The following is a 21,607-nucleotide window of genomic DNA, read 5'->3' on the forward strand; positions in this document are numbered from 1 at the left end:
GTATAAGCTGCTTTGGGTGCCTAATGGGGAGAAAGGTGAAGAGTAAATGTATAAATCTGGGGGTGAGGTAGGTGATTGCAATCTGTTTGTAAACTGAGTTCTGGAGTAGATGGTATAATATGGGTATCCACCTGTACCAAACTGCACATTGTAGTTTCCGAATGGAGGAGAGGAGAATGATGTATGCTGCTTTGGTTTCCCATTGTAGAGAAACATAGGGTATAAATGAAATAAATAATAAATATTACAGAAGCAGGGAAAGGTGAGTATATGGGGGCTGCCAGGAGGAAGGAAAGAGGAAATTGTGTGGGGAGGGGAATACAGGGAAGTGAAATGCTCTTTGCAAATGCTTGAAGATTCCCCACCACATAACTGGGCTGACCCTGTGGCCAGAATTGTGCAACTCAGCCATAGATTTCCTGGGGAGACGCTGCCAGGGAGAGGGAAGGAGGGAAAGCTGAAGAAAGGGTGTCCTGCTGCAGGCAGATACAAGGGCTGGAGTCAGGAAACAGTCAGTAAATCAGTCCAAGGTCGAGCACCGTTTTGTCCAAGGTGTCAGTACAAGAGGGGGCAATCCAAGTCCAGAATCAGGTTCAGTTCTGAGGTCAGGGTAACTGAAGTCCAGAAAACAGCAAGAGCACACAGCAGATACAGAGTGGGTGCGACAAGTTCCTCCTACAACGGGCCCATCTCATTGACTGCTGTCAGTTAGTGGTCTTCGCTGGGCTTGTAGTCTGGCACTCTGTCTTGTATTTCCATTCGGAGCCTTCTGCACCTCTGCTCTAGCAGCTTTGGTGAGCCCTCTGGTGACGCTGACTGCAGCTGGGCCTCAGGCTGGACTCCTTGAGCTGGAAGGCTGCTGACACGGTAAGGCCTCCTCTGCCTGTGGCTGCTCCTCGCTTCTCACACTTCTGTCTGCTGCTGCTCCTCTCTTCTCACCCTGCCTTCTGCCTCTATTTCCTCTTCATCTAAGGAAGTCTCAGCAGGCTAACCCACAACACAGGGGATCAGATAAAGGTAGGTTTGGCTAGTGGGTGAGAAGGAGGGAAGGAAGCAGGAGAGGGGGAGAGGTTATGGAGGCTTTCAGGGAAGAGAAAGGGTAAATAGTGGAGAAGCAGAAAATGAGATGCCCTTTACAAGCCCTTGTGGGTTCCCCGCTTGTATTGTATGATTCTCATACAAACAGATGCTTTCTACTTATAGCGAAATTATGATCTCTAGTTAGATTATGTAGTGTTATCCTGCTTTTGCACACACTACCAAGACAAAACTTAGTACATGTAAAGGAAACCATGCAGAAAAATATAAAACTTCTGCAGTTGTTGTGTGGGGAGAATTCTTGTCAAAGTTATACCAAGTTACACCCAAAGCAAACAACAGAACCCAATTTTAATGGGGTTTTTTTATTTTTTTACCTCTTTGCTGACTAGAAGGTGTTGTCTGCTGAAGGTTCCAGTACAAGAAGTTCAAGGATGGCTGCAGAAGCTCAAGGTCTGTTGGGCTACATTTCCCAAACAAACTGCTGACTGAATGACAAAGATACTCAATGTAATTTTCACCCTTTCACACTTTAATATGCCAAGTCCTTGTGAACAAACCAGTCATCCAGTTAAACCAGGTCAGACCACCAATCAAACCCTGTTGTTTCCCACACAGGGACAGGCAAGTATATCCCCCCCCCCCCACTGCTGCTGCAGCTGGCAATGCAGTGCAGCATCCACAGGACTTCCCCATGGCAGGTTTCCCCATAGGTTCCTGCTCTGTTCCCCCAGCAGCAGCCATTCCCCCCTCCTGCTGCCCATGCTACCAGGGCTTATTCATGTGCTTTATTTCAAGGAAGTCTCTAGCCACCTTTGTTGCAGATATACTTTCCCACTTATATCTTCACAATGAAAGGTGCTGGAGAGTTACTTTTTTAAATTAAAGCTGAGAATTCAGAGAACTTGTTACATATATTTTATAACCTTATATCACTACAATAATATTATTCAATTGCCAATTTAAAGACACACCAAATGCCACCCAGTGGCGAGGAGGAGGAAATGATTGCTGTGGAGAAAATGGCTGTCAAGTAGACAGGACCAGAAAAATCCAAATTTTCACGCACACAGCAGCCACTTTGTTGTAATCTTTCTGAAAACTCTGCAGAAAAGCAGGCTTGTGAAAGATCAAGGAAAAGCTGGGGAAGCCATGGAAGGTGCATGAACGCACCACAAATGGGCTGCATGATGCTGTGTGTGTGGGGGGGGGGGGGGGAACCCACTTCCCAACAGCATCGAACCTAGCACAAATAACCTGTGCAGAAATTATCTCTGTCTCAGACACTGTACAAAGACCATCTGCTTCAAAAGAGAACCCAAATCTCATAATGAATATTGTCACAGCTGTATGTTGTAGTTAGACTTTCCTCCTTGTCTCCTCTGGAAGCCCTTCCAGTCCAGGCTTCCCTTTGGCCCCTGAACCAGAAACCTCTCTCACATCATAGACTTCAACAGACTTAAAAGCGTTTATGATTGGCACTGTAGCTCTCTTATCTCCAAACCAAAGACCCAGACCACACAATAACAGCAGGTGAAGAACTCAAAGACTCACCCAGATGAAGCAATCTGAAGTCTGTGCTGTCCAGCTCTCTCTCCGCCACATATCTCAGCTGCACCAGGAACAGAAGGTTCAACAAAAGTGGCAGAGTCTGATTTTCTAAAATGGAACATGAAAGAAAGCTGTTCAGTGACCTTGGCTGCCATTATTCTAGTAACATGCTATCCCATCCTCATGCTATCCCATCCCCCATAAAGGAGGGAGAATGCAGACTAAAGGCAGACATAGTCTTCACACTGCTACTTGGAAAAATGAGCCCCAGTCCCCAAATCTTGTTCATACACACAAGAGCAGGAAGAGACATGAGCCAGGAGTTCTAGCGGGCAAACATTATTTCTTCATTTCTATGCCACTTCTTCAGTGTCCCGCTCAAGGCAGCATACAATTAAAACCATGTCACAATATTAAAAGCAAGCCACTGGACATAAACAGCATAAAAGGTATTCATAAAACAGAAGCAGACCATTAAAAAGCTGGTAAGATAAACCCCATAACTGAAAGCCTGGATAAAAAGTGTGTTTCAGCTGGGCACCTAAAAGAAGAAAGAAGAAGAAGAAAAAAGTAGAGTTGGTTTTTATATGCCGACTTTCTCTACCACTTAAGGAAGAATCAAACTGGCTTACAATCACCTTCCCTTCCCCTCCCCACAACAGACACCCTGTGAGGTAGGTGGGGCTGAGAGAGCTCTAAGAGAGCTGTGACTAGCCCAAGGTCACCAAGCTGGCTTCATGCGGAGGATGACCAACCTGGTTCACCAGATTAGCGTCCACTGCTCATGTGAAGGAGTGGGGAATCAAACCCGGTTCTCCAGATTAGAGTCCACCGCTCCAAACCACCACTCTTAACCATTATACCACGCTGGCTCTCAAGTAAAGTAGGTGCCCGACAAGCCTCGAGGGGGAGGCTGTTCCAGAAGCGAGGAGTCACCACAGAAAATCCTGTATCTAGTCACCACCAGCCTCACTTCTGGGTACCCTGGCCCCAAGCCATTTAGGGTGTTAAAAATAAGAACCAGCACTTTGAATTGTGCCCAGAAACCAATGAGTAACCAGTGCAGATCTTTCAGCACATGGGTGTAAGAGGCCTGTAACCCACCCCTGCCAATGGCCCAGCTGCCCCATTTTGGACCAGCTGAAGTTTCTGGACCATTTTCAAAGGCAGCCGCAACGTTTCAAGGTCAGACCATTTTGGAGTACTGCTATCCAACTGCCTTTTTCATTTAAAAGCAGGTTTCCTATTCACCTTGTAAAACGCTACAACTGTTTTCTACCAGAAGCTTCTGTAGAATCTGTAGAAACTGGCTTCGAAGAAGATCACAGACACAAACATCCTCATTTCTTTTCAGGAAGGTCTCTAGTGTCACCAAGACTTTGTGAGCCACTTCCTTGGTGCCCTGGCAAACTAAATCCTGAGAGGGAAAGCAGATCAGCAGCCATTTAATCCAATGTTGCTGCTGTTCACTGTCATGGCATTAAGAATGATCTGGACACCAAACTGGAAACCAGATTTCATAATTCTTAGTGAATCTATAAACATACAACAAAAATATCAACAAAGGTATCATGCACATACTTAAACTAAGGGGGGGAATACTAAAACTGTGACCTAAATTCACAAATTTGGTATTCAAATACAATTGTTATCCAAACAAACAGGCCATTAGTCAAATATAAATATTTTAATTCATATAAGAAGCAAACCTGTTGTATGACAAAGATGTACTTTTCAAACAACAGGGAATAGGGCAATCTTAAACAGATGTTAACAGGCTTAGAAGTGCATTGCTCTGCTTAGGATTGCACTGACAGGTTGCAATACTAAGCCAATTTACTAGAAACTAAGTGCCATTAAACTAAATGGGATTTAATTCTGAGTATACATGCTTAGGATTGTCCTGTACTCAGACTAAATACTTTGTTCAGCTATAAATCAATACTAGTCTGGTGTCTATAACACTATTATTTCCTATAAATCTCATATTTAAATCATGAGATATTGAAGATTCTGAACATAAGGTGGCAAGGAATGCAAGCTCCCTGGTAAATAATAATTTCCATGAGGCTCTTACCACTGGGTAATTGAAAAAAATCATCTTGTAGTAGAAACAAAATCTGGTCTATTGGCCATTTCAATAATATATTTGGCTTTTTAAAAACAAATATACTTTTATCTTCTCCATGTATATTGCCATTATCATCTGGTTGGCCTTGTAGAAATTAATTTTATAATTACCACCTTACTGCGTTTGTGTGTAAAGGTCAGTCAAGTCGCAGCCAACTTATGGTGACCCCTTACTAATTTCTGTTAAAGGCCACACAATATTTCTTAATCCTGAGAATGATAACAAGAACTGTTTTCTAGGACTTCAGCCCAGAAAACAAAACTTTGTTCAGAACTGCATTTGAACATACATATTTGAGGGATTTTCTGAACCAAAAAACACAGGGTGATCTTGTATTCATGAAAAATAATCACATACTAGCAAGACAAGTAAAGCACTGGGGTTATCCTTCAGCATGCAAAGGAAACTGTTAAAGTAGTTTGAGGAATCAGAAAAGCCAGCGTTGACTCTTGCGACAGCATCTTGAAATTCAGTCTGGCTATAGTCTTCACAGGAAAACCAGAGCTGGAAGATGCGGTGACCAAATCTTCCCATCAGCTCAGGGCAGAACAAAAAAAAATTAAGCAGCCGAGGATGATGGACATACACCAGGGCAAAATCTGATGTAACATCTAGGACCCTCCTTATGGCAGAAAGCGAAGCCTGGATTTGGAGGAAAGTCAGAAGCAGCAGCATTAACAGTACAGTCAGTCATGAAAGCAGTATCTCCAGGGGCAAGTTTATAGACACCACAACAATAGGATCAGAATATGATACCGGTAAATGGCAATCATTTAAAGGTTCTATTCAGCTTTGCAAGAAGAAGATACTATAAAAGTGCATTAAGTCAATTGCCTCAGGAACAGGTAACAACATTCTCATAAGCGTTAAAAAAAACTTCACCACATGCACAACGCTTCATTCAAACTAAAGAGAAAAAAATGCTTTATGCAAAAAAGCCCAAGACCAAATCTAAATAAGTAGTGTTTTAATCTCTCCCCAGTTCTATCATCTCATAGCCAACAGCAGACCTTTCCAGATAAATTGTGCAGTTGTTACTTCTTTGTTGTTAGGACCCAAATGTTCTCTCAAGGCAGTACATTTATTTTAGGATTATTGCATTTCCCATTGCTCAAACACCAACATTTTTGTGTCGTGGAAATGCAGTTCTTTCCCACTTAGTGTTTCCATTGCAAGTGCTACGCAATTTCACAAATGTAATGGATGCTTTATGAATAGTTTGTGTAAACCTGAACTGAAACTATTCATCGAGCCCCATGTACAAACAAAGCAAATGGCAGGATGGCTATTCCCTCATAGCAAAGTTACCCTCTAAACAGGGATGAAATAACATGTGACTGCTACTAAATCTAAGCTATCAGCACTACAGGAAAAGCATTAATTGTCTGAAAAGGCCAACTAATAACAAGCTTTCAGAAAGCAATTGATCATATTTTAAAAGCTGCTCTAGGAAGCAGTGATTAACAGTGTTTACCAAGTCTAGAGGTTTAGTCTTGTCATGACATATTCCTAGAAGATACAAAACAGCTCTGAAGACATATGGGGGTGGACAGCCTCCTTGATGCTGGAGTGCCAGAAGGAAACTTCTTATAGCGGAGAATAGTTCTGCTTCTGGAACAAATCTAAGAACAAGAGTGTTTAACTTTATATCCCACCTTATATCTTTAGACCCAAGGCAGCTAACAAATTGCAAATGTATAACACACAATAAAACAATCCATCAGTAAAACAAAAGTATCATAAACAGCACAGTCAGATCTGCAGAACAACTCACCCTCCACAAAATGCAATTTGAAATAAAACCATTTTACATGTCTTCATGAATGCAAAAAGTGAAAGCGTCCTCTGCACCATTCTGGTAAGTCACTCCATAGGGCTGGTCTTGACACAGAAAAAGCCTGTGAGCTGACTGTTGCCAAACAGACAGCCCTGAGAGACGGCACCACAAGAGCACAGCTGGTGCATGGGAGTATACTGGGAGATTACTATGCACAGTTCTGGTCACCACACCTAAAAAGGGGTATTGCAGAGCTTGAGAAGGTACAGAAAAGAGCAACCAAAATGATCAGGGGGCAAGAGCAACTGCCCTATGAGGAGCGGTTAAAATACTTAGGGCTGTTTAGTTTGGAAAGAAGGCAGTTAAGGGAAGACGTGATAGAAGTCTATAAAAGTATGCATGGTATGGAGAGAGTGGACAGGAAGAAGCTTTTCTCCCTCTCTCATAATACTAGAATGCGGGGTCATCTGCTAAAAGTGGAGGATGAGAGATTCAAAACAGATAAAAGGAAGTATTTCTTCACACAACACATAGTTAAATTGTAGAACTCCCTGCCCCAGGATGTGATGATGGCTGCCAACTTGGAAGGCTTTAAGAGGGGAGTGGACATGTTCATGGAGGAGAGGGCTATTCATGGCTACTAGTCAAAATGGATACTAGCCATGATGCATACCTATTCTCTCCAGGATCAGTGTGCCTATTATATTAGGTGCTTTGGAGCACAGGCAGGATAATGCTGCTGCAGTTGTCTTGTTTGTGGGCTTCCCAGAGGCACATGGTTGGCCACTGTGTGATCAGATTGATGGACTTTATGAACCTTGGTCTGATCCAGCATGGCCTTTCTTATGTTCTTACGAGATTCAGTTTGATAAGTATTAGGGCCCCAGGCCATATAGGGCTTTAAATGTAACAACCAGCTCTTTGAACAGGGCTAAAAGCAAATAGGGAACAAATGAAGTTCACAGAACTGGAACTGTATCATCCTAATTGGTCCCCCACCCTTGCAGAGAGGGGTAGGCATCATAAACTTCACCTTCAACAAGGAATGATCTGACTATGGCATATGTTATAACATCAACCCCCTTAACCAGGTCACCAGAAATCTTCCTGATGCAGGAAAGATCCAACGTATTACCCTTTCAATGTGTAGGGTCCAATACAACTGGGGACAGTTCAATGGCAGGTATGGTAGCCAACCATGATAACCTGAGCTAAACTGGTCAAGGAGACCTCAGTGTGGATGTTAAAATCCTCCAACACTATAAGGCTCAAGGCATGTAACATGCACTCTGAGACAAATGTTGTCAGCTCAGCCAGGGCTACTATTAGCAAGCTAGGAAGACAGTATACAAGTGCTCCTACTTACCTACACCTTCCCTGGTGTAATGCTATGCTTTTTCTGCTCATAACACTTCACTTACCTATCTTCTTGACTAAAAGCAAAGTAGAAGAGAAGCAGGAGGCTATATTGGTGACTCCGAAGAGTGTCATATAAACAATAGGAATCTGGGGTCTCAGATAACAGTGTGAGACTCTCTGCCACCCCAAAGTTTAAATGGGGCAGATTCCTCTGCAGGAGTTCTGAGATTTCTTGCTCTAAAAGAGAAGCCAATGAAAAAATTAGCAAAAAAGAAAGAACACAACAACATAAAAAAGAAAGTGTCTGACTGGTAATTTTAAATGATTACTTATTCCCCCTGCCCCCCAAAATATTGGCAAAACATCCATGATTTCCTGCCATTGTTCTGCTATTCTATCTTAGTCCATAAAAAGAGAAGGCTGAAGAATGGACCCTCTCAGAAGAAAGGTACAAGAGCCTCCATTTTAAAAACAAGTCATTAAAACATTCTGTTATCACAGCACACTAGTTTTTCAGATTTTCCCCATACTTCCTGTCATCTCTTGAACTCCCAAGCACATAGCTATATACTACAAGTCTTAGGAAATCCCATAAAATATCATTCTATCAAACTTGCCCTCTTGCAAAGTATTTGCCATCTTCTTAGAGGATGAGTGAAGACTGAGGCAGATGTTATGGAGAAAGCTGGAACAAGCTTGATTCAAGGCAGGGTTACTTGAAGAAGAAAAAATATGCAAAAATGAGAACTTGGCAGAACAATCTTGGCCATGGTATCGTAATTAATCTAGTAATATAGTATGCTGTTAGCTGAGGCTGCCAAGATTAAGGCGATAATTGTATCTCCTTATATTTTTTTTGGATCCCCAGTGTTTTATTAAAATCATAAACATCTCAAGTCATCTGAGTAGAGGTTAGCATATGAGAATTAAAAAGAAATATTTGAAGAGGGTGAGAATAAGATAATTTAAGTATTATTTAATACCTCTGCCCAGTGCAGTATTTGGCCTTCAGCTCCAAATTCAGTCGTATGAAAGAGGAAGATGCTAGAAAGAAGGAAAACTATGCTTACACAAAATGTTTTAATTAAGATGTTTAATAATGCAGCTTGAGAGTATCTGAAACACAATTAACAATTTTCAAGGTCTATGGTAAATACCATTTCTAGGCTTTGAAAAAAGTGACTGGTACAAAGACAGAAGCAACATTTCCTGCCTCACACTTCCTAGTGTGTCTAAACGTCACTAGGTAAAGAACCCATGGCTTGTAAATGGATGATGTGACATTTGAAAGCATATCTACTCTAACAGAAAGCATATCTACTCTAATAGATGCTCAATTTTGCTTAGGATTCTTATTAGGCTTCCTGTCTCATTAACATCCAACAGCAGCAGATTCTGCTGCTGACCAAAAAAGTACAGAAAACAATTTCCAATCCTCCTTACCCAGTTTAATGGCGAATCTTTTACCGATGTCTGGCACAACACTGAACAGGATGTTAAGTGTTGAGATGAAGACTTCCATGAGACCCGGGCGGACTATCCTTTCAGAATAATTCTGGAAGAAGAAACAGAGGCTTTCCTGTTACAGAAAGAAATATGCCACTCAGAGGAGGTATGAAGAACCTTTTAATGCATCTATCTGATGAACTTAGAACCCCAAGACAAAAAGAGCAATTTATGTGACTGTGTTGTTTCAAAGAAAAAGGGAAGAAAAATCCAGATGCACAATACATTCCAGCAATGGCTTAAATATAACCTTTAGCTGTTCCTCATTGTTCCACAAATGCTAACTAATGTGTGGGGTTTGGCAGCAAGAAGAAGAATGAATTAAACTTTCCATAACCAAGACCTACAAATTATGGTTGGATCCAGCCAGCTTTTCCCTTCAGTCTCACCCAATTCCTCTACATACTACAGCCCCTGGTCCCATGTTGCTTTTGTCCATGAAGGTCCCATAATCCCCAGCACAGCAAGTTCAGCTGGTCAGAGACAATGTCACCTTTTCCCCCCACCAACAGAAAACCTGACAGGAGCCAACCCCTCATCATGGCTTTTTATGTATGGGTTTTTTCAGTGGCAATCACACACACCCCACCAACTACTTCGGGGCTTCATTTTCATTATGCACATCTTTTCTGATCTTCAGAAATCACTTAGCTTTCTCCCCGCGTTTTCTAGATGCCACCAGAAGCAGTCGAGGAGTGATCGTGATGGAAACAACCCATGCATAAAAGGCCCAAGTTAATTTTCCTTGCTTTCTTGTATCTGTGACCACCTTTATGCTAAGAGTTGGACACAAGTAATCCTACCATGACTATGGGGATGCAAAGGGAGTCAGACATCCTCAACAGAAACTCAGAAAAGCTTTTCAGTGTATCCTTCTTCTCTGAGTTGGGAGCAGTGAAAGGGTTCTCCTGAGCCACAGGATCATTTTGACACTCCACAGCTAACCTAGTAAAAAAAAAATGTAGACAAAAGCTATATTACATCATATTTTACTTACATAGGCCATGAATGCACTGTATACAGCTTCTGTATCAGTCTTTCAATGAGCAACAAAGCTTAACAAAATATCTCCTCACCTGCAAGCGTTTCTGAAGCTTTCTATGGCACTCTGTATGAATTGTCCCTGCCGCGAAACTGCTCTGTTCTGATGTCTGGCTGCTGCATGACCCTTAATGATGAGAAAAGAGAAAATGACTTGGTTAAGAACGCCCTGTTTCAAGCAATCAGGACCATGACCGTAATCATTCAGTTTACAAAAGATTAGTTTTTAAATCCATGCAGTCACCTGAAGCAACATACATTGGCCCATCCATTTCTCCTTATTTAATGCCGAGAGTATAAGTCACCAGCAACAGCTCTTCAGCAGTGCCAGGACAGTTTCCAGTCTTGAAACTGGGGGATGGAAATGAAAACCCGCCTTTCTAGACAGTGAAAATCCATGACAATATAAATTTTCGTTAACTCTTTGGATTACATCTTACTGTACGTAAATCTAACACAACTAGTAACTGCACTGCCCTATAAAACAGAAGTAGAGAATAAAGCTGCTCTCAAAATATTAACTTCTTCCAGTAAGAATGTCATTATGAACTGAAATTTCCATATAGAGATAACTTTTTAATTGTAGTAGGACAGAACAGCACAAGTGTCTGAAATGCCAGTCTAATGTCACTGCAGCATCCACATAAAATTACACTTTGTGAAACTGCAGTAACATTGCAGCAGGTATACTCCATCTTGAGCACTTGTGTGATGCTGTGTAAAGGCTGAAGCCCTAGGAAATAAGTCCCAGTGAACAGTTGCGAGCAGTAGCACCATCAATGGGGTGCCATCACAGGCACAGGGGCCCGAAACTGGCATAAGAGCAAGACACTGCTCCACATAAAACGGATGCCTCTGAGAAATTCAGAGCCTAACTTGTGTGCATGACATAGGCAGGAGGGCGGTTGGCAGCTGTGCATTTTCCCATGGTCCAGAAGGTTCCTGACTTCATCTCCATTGTCTCATCCTGAGCTGATTCAGTGCTCTGAGCAGACCACTAGTTGCACTATCTACACCCATCCTGGGAATCACTCAGTATTCAAGAGAATGATCCAAGCATCCTGTTGCACCCTGAAATCTCAAAGATTCCTACCTGCAACTATCACAGCAATCAATCAATATCCAGGAGAGTCACTGAGGTATTCTTGTGCATCCTGACGACTCAACAAGCCTCTTCTTCCCTTTTGTCTGGATCCCAGAAAAGCAATCATTTCTTTGTCCCTGGCTTACCTGCCAATTACCTCATACCACCTCAGGACACATTTGAGGTATAAATATGAGTCCTGGGCTATTCATTGTGTCTGTGTGTGCGTGCCTTTTGCTGACCGTACACCCCCTACTTGCATGTAGGGTCACTGCCTACTTTACCTCCACAGCCATTTTTCCCTCTACAGCTCTGCTTTCACCTGACATCACTCTCCTAGACTGGTAAATATCACCCACTCCCTAAATCTATCCCTACCACCCCTCCACCCTTATTTTTTCTCAGCTCTTGTATGAATTGTGAATGTATTTACAGTGGTGCTTGAGATTATTCTTCTGTAATAAAAACTATATTTTATTTGAGCAATCGCCTCTTTATTAGGAGTCTTTCCACAGGACTTATTCCGGTATTTAAAGGTTAAAAGATCCCCGAGTTACCCCCTCTTGCTAAAAGCTCAGTTTCCAACGCTAGTTCCCCCCAATAAAAGTGGAAACTATCTAATTTGGGTAACAGCATGGAACTTACACCTAAGAAAACATAACGTAGGATTCTTATGATCTCAAGGTGGACTGTAAAGCTGAAAAGTGTGTCTATGTTAACTGTGTCTTGGTTGCTAGAAATGCAGTACATTGCTGGGGAAGGGAGCTGTCCATTCTTATACTGTGGTTGATATTATAGGTTGTGATGGAGGGCAGCGATGAGGGTTCCCCCACCTGGATTAGCCCTGCTGGGGGGGCCAGGTGGAGCCTCCTCAGCCTCAGACCAGTTGGAGGGGGAAACTGAGCTCTCTTCCCTCTCCATGGCTGCCAGCGTCCCCTTTCAACTCAAATCTTTGGCAGCCGGGAACAATCATCCTCGGCCTCTACTGTCTCCAGCCTTTATAGTAGCACCTCGGGCCCCAGGGCTGCTGCTGGTGGTGGGGTGTTCTTAGCGGCCGACGTTCCAGCTGCTCTGGTGAATTAGGGTGGCCGTGCCAAGCCCAGGGCACTGCAATTGGTTGGTGGCGGCCCGGGACATAGGTTTTCATTTCTTTCCTTCAGAGGCTTTTTCAAATTACTTCCCCCTTAATTTTATCATGGTTGTCGCTGGTTGACCCTGGACAATGTTTCAAGTAACTTGGAAGCAATCATATCCAACTTATAAACACAAACACACATAACCTCTACTTTGCAACTGACTTTGCAAAGAACTATATCCCTTTGAGGACATATCAATAAGGAAATATAGGGGGAAAGTTATTACTAATCACATCTGAACAATGCTGGAAGTGCATGAAATAGAGCAACAGGTTTGCCAAAATGGGGACCTTCACAGAAGAGGCATAAACACATTGCTAGTCCCCAACACCCATGAAAAAAGAATTTTGTATGTATCACCTATGTATGACTCACCATAATCCTCCAATCACAATCAAATGAGAAATTTACTAACCATGAGCCCCCTATTAGGTGGGAGCAATGGGAGGTCACTACATTGCTTCAGTACACTTTCCACAAGCTTTTGCAGTTCTCCATATTGCATTGGAGGAAAGCTCACATGGTCCTTTCTGTGGTGAGAGGAGCAAGGAAACGTCCAGAAATTAATTTGGAAACAAACTTTGCTGGAGTCACTTCTTAACAGACGCCAGGAAAAACACAACTGTGTATGTAAAGGCCATTCTAAACAGGATAGTGGCAGTTGCGTGTAACATGGAACTACCCCAATGACAAGAAAAGTGTGCGTGGGGATCGAACAGCAAAAAAGGGGCACATGGATGAGGGATGACCTCTTCTCTTATCTGCTTCTTGCCTCACCACACAGCCCCTTTCTCCAAATGCCTTTCATCCAGTCACACACACAAACATCCTGCTTATCCATCTATGTGACAGGAGCAATTCCATGTTTACTACGTGGAACTGACACATGCCATCACCTTTGGCCCTAAAACATCACCAAGGCACCAACTGCCAAGTGAAGGAAGCGCCATATTCTGCTCAGCCAGAATGTTTATCCTGTAAGGGTGTCTGTGAAGCACCAGCAGTACTACAAGGGCTAGAAGGACGAATCAGTATCGTTTCTCACTTACCTCAGAAGGGCAGCTACCGCCTTCACAGCTTCAGTGGCTACTTCCAAAACAGGGCAGTTTACAGCTTCTACAAGAACACTAATGACATCTTTTAAAACAGCTGTATTTGTAAATAAATGTATTTCTACTGGCTGCCTGAAATGAATAAAGTGTGGTTTCCTTTAGAAAGGTTTCCAGATTTTTGTTATATGGTTTTTTATATTGCTTTGAATATTAGCACATCAGTATCAGAGATTAAAACTTTTACCAGTAACTTTGTGAAATAACAGAGCACTGAAAAGTGGAGCGTGGGCTGATAGCTTCAAGTTACATTAAGGATAGCAGATGGTTTCTCAATAACAAACGGAAATGTGTTCTGTATGGACATCATGAGACGTTCACTACAAAATATTTGCCTGCCAATCTCACATGTTGACACTGTTAGGGATATTCTACAAGCCCTTTAAAGTATTGCATTGTGTGGTTCAGAACCTGAGAGATACAGGGCCATGAATATGTTACACATGTATGCAAAAACATGCCCCTAAAACTCTGTTTATGCACATGTTTAAGTTACATGCAGTGATAAGTGCCACAATTTCTTGCCTCTTATACATGGTAACAAGTGAGTGTGTCACTGTACAAATGTGTGAAGCAGCCAACCTGCTTCCTGGCAAAAGATCTGGGGGTTATCTCTCTGGCTTTTCAGTTCATGTATAACACTGTGGCAGAGAGATATGGAGACTTGGAAGAAAATCAGGAAACCTAAAAGAAAGCAATGGGTCTTCCCTACTCCATTTTATTTTTATTTTTTACCCCATATAAATATTTTCAATTTTAGAATAATATGAACAGTTTTTAAGGTATACTTTTAAAATATTAATGGACCTTCACAACTCAGAATGTTTTCTAATAGTTATGTAATAACTATGAAAGACAGTTAGGTAGTTCCAATCTCTGTGACCTGTAGACATGAAGAACTCTCAGATTAGTGACAATTTAACCAGCACAAGCAGCTCTAACACCAGCTCCAAAGACTTTCCACCTCCCCGCCCCCACTTCAGGATTGTTCTGCCCAAGTAGTAACTAAGCTACACATATACATTATGTTTGTAAAACTGTAATATATAGATCTGAGATGAAAATAGAAATATTTCCCAAAATGTCCATTGTTTTCCAAGTACACACACAGAGTTTATTTCTATGGCTTCTTAACTGCAGGTTTTAAAGTAAGCAAGTAAACTTATTCTGTTCCAAAAACAGTTGGAAGAGCCTAGAGACTATCTGGGCATGTGGCCACGTCTCAAGCCAGAAACACAGATGCTACTCTGACAAGGAAAGCCATCGATTTCACTATATGCAACCAAAGCTAATATTTTAATCATGGGGCTAGCCTAGCACTTATTTTGACTATTTTGTCCTGATCTAACCTCAGTCCTTTATAAGGCCCTCCCCACAGTATCCTTACAGCGATACAATCAAATAATATGCTGTATGTTTCTTTTTGAGCACAAGATGAATGGCAATAACTTTGGACCATCTATATTTGGGGCAACCTTTTACTACAGTGTAATTAATTAAAATAAATAAGATAAATAAAAGGGGGAATAAAAGGTGTGGCACACTGCTTATGAAAATGTGCACTTCACCACTCCCAACAACTGACATGATAACATTTACCCTACTTGTACAACTTGATTCCACCCAAATCACCCCCACTTTCATGACTTGGGGGGGAAAAGGGCAAACAGCCATGTTCCTGAAAGGAAACGGGTTTATCTTACAAAAATACAAGACAAAACAAAACAAGAATAGAAAGAACCCAGAAGAAACAAATTTTAAATGATACAAACAAAAGAAACTAACATTTCTCGCACATCCTTAAATGATAGTCAGTACTCTTGCTTCACACCTTGTGATTTGCATCTGTTGCAATATGTGATTAAAGCAAACCAAATAGTCCAACTACTACATTTGCTCAACAGTTCTGAAGTCAAAAAGCAATAAATTAATCTGCACATCCTTTGCTAAGACAAAACATAAGACACAGAGACTGTCACAGCAAATTGTAAGAATTACCTGGACAACTCTTCCACTTGAAAGCTTTCTAACAGACACACTATTAAAATTTATTAACTTCTCTAAAATATTTCAACTTGTAGAAATGGAAATAACCAGGTAAGCTGAAACCCCTTACCGTTTCAGGATTTCAGTGAGAAGCAAAAGTCCCTGTTTATGCAATTCCACATTATTAAGGTGCAAGATTTCTTTCAGGCTCTTTAAAACAGGTTCGATACCTGGAATGAAGGTTGTTACTTTTTTCAAACATAGCAAAATCCAGAGAATGAGAGACAGATGGCTAGTAAATAGCTGGTAGGAAAGAGACAGCTGGGAAAAGTTGAGAAATTTATGGGCTATACACCTGTGATACTAGTCCCACTCACATAATTCCCTTGCAAACTCCACTACTAAGAATTAGCAAAGTTATTTCTACAAATAAGAAGAGGTAAAGTGGGATGTTTAGCCTATCCCTAATTTCAGTAATTTGAATGTGACCACCAAGAATCCATGATCACTATGCAGAGTCAGGCAATGGCAAACCACATCTGAATATTTCTTGTCTTGAAAACCCTACTGGATCACCATAAGTCAACCGTGACTTGACAGCAAAAAGGGGGGAAAATGTAGTGCCAATGAAGTGCTGACTTTTTAAACAAACCAGTGGTTATTAGGGCATAGTTTTCAATCAACAGACAAGTATTCAGAGGAAAAAATATTTACTCCAAATTCATGTGTCTCACTAAAAGTACTCTTCAGCCACTCTTCTGCTGTTAGTTTGCACAAGTGAAAAACAGAAAGAGTGTTAAATGCACTTATATTAGGAGCCTGAATCAACTGATGGATTTACAAATGCATCACAAACCTCCAGTGACTCACAATGCATATTTGATGTTGGCCCAAGTGGCTGCAATGTGGGGGGTACTAATGTCTTTTTGAGAGCCCTAATATTCCAACATGCAAAATGCATGAAAATCAAATTATATCACAACAGCAAGTCTGTTAGGCTACAGGTGGTGGTAATTTACCATAGACAGTGTGGCACTTGGAAAAGAAAAGATGTTCCTCAGTCAGAAGGAGCAAGCAGCAATAAATTGACCAGATGAGAATTTCACTTGTACAGAAGAGACACTCAAACAGGAACTCTGTAAGCAAGAATAACAATACATTCATCCTGGCAGTAGCTGAATACAACAAAATGGCTCTCAGTGGAAGAAAAAACCCACAAAGGGGTTAATGGTTAATTTAAAATTCTGCAACATACCTTGGAACTACTGAACTTTGGAAGGATGCCCAGAAAAGCTTTGTAAATTCCAAGAGAAGAGCTTGCTGCTCTTGTTGCATAATAAAACATACATTGTTTAAGAAGAGTTAATGGGAGCCAGGAACTGGTGTTGCAGAAATGGAAACAAATCTAAATAAGACTTTCTCAAAGCTCTTCCAACTCAAAAACAAGTGGGATGCTGCACATCACTTGTCAATGGCCATTTTCTAAATGGGAAAAAAGTTGTGGCTCAATCCTACTTCTAATATGGAGGTTCTACCTCCCAAATCTAAGGTATGACTAGAAGGGATGTGCTTACAAGAAGGGAAACATTGAAAGCATGTATGATGGTAGGAAGAAGTGAAATTGAATCTGGGCGGTGGGGGGAACTAAGAAAATATATCCTAAGTAACCAAAACAATTCACTAAAGTAAATATAACTGCATAGGATTTAAGTAAGACATAATAATTATACTAGAATTGCGCTCATGTGAACAGGTGCTTATCATGGCACCTTCAAGACTAGCAAGTCTTATTTTTTGAAAGTGCTGCAACACTCATTCTTAAAGCATTACTGATGCAACAGAATAACTGTTGCAGTTATTACAAATATGGCTTTTCAATCATATTTCACCAAGACATCCTGCAGAGTGGCAAACAATTTTAAAAACAGCCTGGTTATTTTTTTTGTGTTACCTGGAATATCTGCATGGATAAAGGCAGGGGCATATTTTGCTGGAGAATGCACCAACACAGCAGCAATACACTGTGCACTTGCTACCTGTAACAGTTCATCTCTTGATAACAGCAGCTGTGAGGAATATCAGAAATGGGACTAAATTGTCATCAAGACTAAATTACTACAGACAGTTTCACTAGGAAAATGTGTTTACTGAACAAATGAGAACTAAAATTTAAAATAAAAATAAAAACATCTCTTCATCAAACAGCTTATAACTGAATGTTTTAAAAATGCATCAAGAAACGTGCTGAATAAGACCAACAGCCCGGCATCTGGTTTCTCAGTGACTGACCAGGTATCCTGGAAGAGACACAGCGGGAATATAGAACCTCAACCTCCCCTACTTCTGCCCTGCAGCTACTGACATTCAGAGATATATTGCCTCCAAACACAGAGTTCCCATTGAATCATCATGGTTAATAGCCACTAACGGGCCTATTCTCCATTAATTCATCTATTCCCCCCCCCCTTTAATCCAATCTAAGCTACTGTTCTTCTGCACAGTTTGTGGCAATGAATTCCATAAAGTAATTACGCATAGTGTGAAGACGTTCTCGTTTTCTATCTTGAATCAACTTTTTCCTATGCTGAATCAACCCATAAATTTATCGGGTGCCCCCAAGTTCTGGTATTGTGGGAGAAAGAGAGAAGAGTTCTCTTTTTCCACGTTCACCACTCTATTTCAACATCAATCATATTTCCCATTTGCTGACTTTTTTTAAAGTGCAAATCCCTGAACTTGTGGGGATGGGCATGTGGATGCCACTCCTGCCCCATTCCCAAGCCACTCACTGCTGCTGCCACAGCAAGGGGGCACTCTGGCACCCTGGTGCGGATACAGCCTTAGTGTCATCTGCAATTTTTGCAACTTTACTGCTCATCTTCAATTCCAGATCATACAGCACCAGTCCTCATACAGATACAACACCCCAATGTTCTCTCCCCACTATTTCCCTTTGCAGAAGTTATTATTGTTATTATTATTATATTAGATTTATAACCCACTCTCCTCCCGGCCATGACTGAGCCCAGAGCAGCTAACAAGTAACTGAATAAGCCAGCATTATACATAAAACATTATGCTGATTCTTCCTCAGTAAGGCTTGATTCTCTGTATGTTTAATAATTCTATCTGTAATAATGGCTTCCACCAATTTATCTGGATCAGATATTAGGCTAACATTTCTGTAAATTCCCAATCCCATTTTTTAAAAAACAGTGGTATGTTTGTTACTTTTCAGTCCTCTGGTAGGGAGACCAATTTTTATGATATTGCATAATAAGATATCAACAACTTCACATCGGAGTTCCTTAAGAAAACTTGGGTGTATGCCATCTGTACTCAGTGGCTTGTTACTTTTTCAATATGTTGATTATTATTTCAAGACTGTGCAGTGAAAATAACTTTAAATTAACAAATGAACAAATGCTTATAAAAACCAAACCACATCTGCATACACAGGGATCAGAATGACCATTACAGAAAGTATATGGTACTATCTGCAACTAATAAAAAGCATTCCCAGTTTTTAAAGAGGCTTTTTAATTTCTCACTGGGCACAAGGTATTTATTAATTTTTTTAGGACAATTTTTTAAAATATGAAATGAGGTAAGTTTAGTATTCAGCAAGATAACTCAAAATATAAACTCATATGACAACTGGCTTTTATCCAGCACATGTCATGAAAACAGGTAACTTCTTGTAGCAATTACCTTCTTGAGCATTAAAGGTAATGGACTCTCTCCCTCAAACAACTCTGGACTTGCAGAATCTGCTCCTTTCCCTGAATTACTCATAGTAACTGAAACAAAATGGTCATATTTCAGCAGCTGATTTAACAAACCTGCAACAAAGAAAGAGAAAGTGAGGAACTATAACAAATACGGATTATGAAACATTTAAGTTCTGTATCATTGCATTCTAAAATGTCTATATGAATCTTTGGTAGCTGTCTGAATGTCTAATTGCTACTAGTCTTTGGAAAATAATAATTTTAAAAAATAAACTGTTTGGGATTTTCAGGAGGAGCAACAAAATGCATAGAAACTTCTCAACATAAATTTTTCTGGCTCTGCAGTCAGTTTGACCGCTAAAATTACCTAGAACTGGTGGACAACTATTTAGTCATCACTAAAAGGAAGCAGGGAGGGAGTATACGAAGCAAGCAGCACTCATGGCTGAATCCAGCTGAAGTGGCAAGATTTGCTCTTAACTTGTGCTTCCTTATCAGGAACAAAGCACAGGAGGCTGTGCTACCATACGCCCTGGGATTTCTGCATTCATACATCACAGCAAACTACAGTTAACAATCCAGGTATAAACCATGGTTTAGAATCCAAATTTAGGAACCATCAACCAACCACAGTTCGTAGACAGCCCACATTAAGGCCTCACACCAGAGTGTGATCAAACCATGGTATATAAACTGTAGCTTATTGCTATATCTGAGTGCAATTTATAATACACATTGCTTTTTTTTAATGGTGTTTTTTCAGTTTTTATACCACATTTACAAAAACTCACAAGAGGCATTTTCCAAAATAACAGACTTCTTTGCTTGTAAAAATACCCAAAGTCCTTCCCTTTGTATTATTCTGAGTAGGCATATTACCCATGCAATTAAGTTGCAGCTCCTTGGTCTGGGCGTTCTTCAGAGTAGTCAGAAAGAGGCCACACAGCCTCTCTGTGAAATGTGCACACAGTCTTTCTGCAGCATTAGGGACAGAGTACAATTTGCCATAAAGGTAACATACAGCAGCCTTTATTCTCTCATTGGGATACATCAAACCTGTAGCCAGATGCTCTAACATGTTACCTGTAGGGAGAATAGAAAAGGCAAGAGTAAAAAGAATATTGATAACTGTCTGAGAATATAATATGGCCAAGCCTGCAGAGACACCATTCAAGAAAGGCACAAGGGACAGTCCCTGTACCCCCACTGTGGTTCAAGTGATATGTGGTTATTACACAAAATCATCTATATCCCTGGACTCTTATTGATTCTACATACTGAATAACTATTGTTATTCAATAAATAAACTTGTATAGGCATAAAAGGACTGCTTTGCATTCACATTTTATTATTTATTAAAATTTTGTTATCCTGCTTCTGGGCAGAAGTGCCCCACCTCAAGTGCTTTATAATCACATTAAAATTTTAAAAACCAGACAATTAAAACAAAGATGAAAATCCAAAATCACATAAAAACGTACACCACAAGTTTAACACCATTCAGTCTAGGATCAGTCACAACACAGAAGGACAAATAAGAGATTTCTCCTCTCCCACCTTTTAAAACAAAATATCCAGCCTGATTAAGAGTTCTGGAGAAAGCTTGTACTGTGTGTTGTGTTATTTTGGTTGATCTTAAATGTTTTGTTTTGAGATTTTGCTATGAACAAACCCAATTACCTTTTTGTTTTATTTTGCTTTTTCAAGTGTATCCAAAAGCATGTATTTTGAGCTTACTTGCCTCCTTCCCACTGACATGGTATCCTTGCGGTCCTAATGATTGTCCTCCACCAGCCCATAGTCGGCTACCCACCACTCCAAAACAGCAAAGATGGTCACCATTCTCTTTATGTCCAAGTCATCCCCTGATCAGATGACTGCACAAAAAATTATCCATTGTTCCCTGAAGTTGGAAACAATGAACTTCAGGTATGCTAAACGTTGCTCTATTTTGCATTGCTTTCTTCAGTTGATATTCTAAGTTTCATACCATCACTTTGAAGCTAGGCCCCAAAAACCTTTCTCATTTGTCAAAAACCTGTTTACTGATTAAAATTTCTGTATTTCCTATTTTAAGGTCTGACACTCTCAGCCTCAAACTTGATGCCTTTCCTTATTAAGAGTTTTGCTAATTATTTAAATGTCCCTCTTTCTTTTT

The 21,607-nt window shown here is 40.7% G+C and overlaps 1 protein-coding gene across 1 annotated transcript in view; it reads right to left on the reverse strand.

The window, feature by feature from the left end:
* MEI1 (meiotic double-stranded break formation protein 1) overlaps window positions 1-21,607 on the reverse strand; it is a 39,861-nt gene that overhangs the window by 5,105 nt on the left and 13,149 nt on the right. The window contains exons 6-23 of the mRNA XM_056846545.1: window positions 20,329-20,532; window positions 19,430-19,560; window positions 17,670-17,784; window positions 16,738-16,854; window positions 15,849-15,948; window positions 13,673-13,807; window positions 13,039-13,153; window positions 10,439-10,530; window positions 10,166-10,307; window positions 9,300-9,411; window positions 8,840-8,900; window positions 8,474-8,571; window positions 7,919-8,093; window positions 6,195-6,342; window positions 5,078-5,362; window positions 3,841-4,006; window positions 2,593-2,697; window positions 1,416-1,526 (exon numbers count right to left, since the gene is read on the reverse strand). Of these exons, the coding sequence (XP_056702523.1) occupies window positions 1,416-1,526; window positions 2,593-2,697; window positions 3,841-4,006; window positions 5,078-5,362; window positions 6,195-6,342; window positions 7,919-8,093; window positions 8,474-8,571; window positions 8,840-8,900; window positions 9,300-9,411; window positions 10,166-10,307; window positions 10,439-10,530; window positions 13,039-13,153; window positions 13,673-13,807; window positions 15,849-15,948; window positions 16,738-16,854; window positions 17,670-17,784; window positions 19,430-19,560; window positions 20,329-20,532 (2,412 nt within the window). The remainder of the gene's footprint in view (window positions 1-1,415; window positions 1,527-2,592; window positions 2,698-3,840; window positions 4,007-5,077; window positions 5,363-6,194; window positions 6,343-7,918; window positions 8,094-8,473; window positions 8,572-8,839; window positions 8,901-9,299; window positions 9,412-10,165; window positions 10,308-10,438; window positions 10,531-13,038; window positions 13,154-13,672; window positions 13,808-15,848; window positions 15,949-16,737; window positions 16,855-17,669; window positions 17,785-19,429; window positions 19,561-20,328; window positions 20,533-21,607) is intronic.

This window comes from Euleptes europaea, chromosome 3 (assembly GCF_029931775.1).
Source record: "Euleptes europaea isolate rEulEur1 chromosome 3, rEulEur1.hap1, whole genome shotgun sequence".
NCBI classification, from domain to species: domain Eukaryota; kingdom Metazoa; phylum Chordata; class Lepidosauria; order Squamata; family Sphaerodactylidae; genus Euleptes; species Euleptes europaea.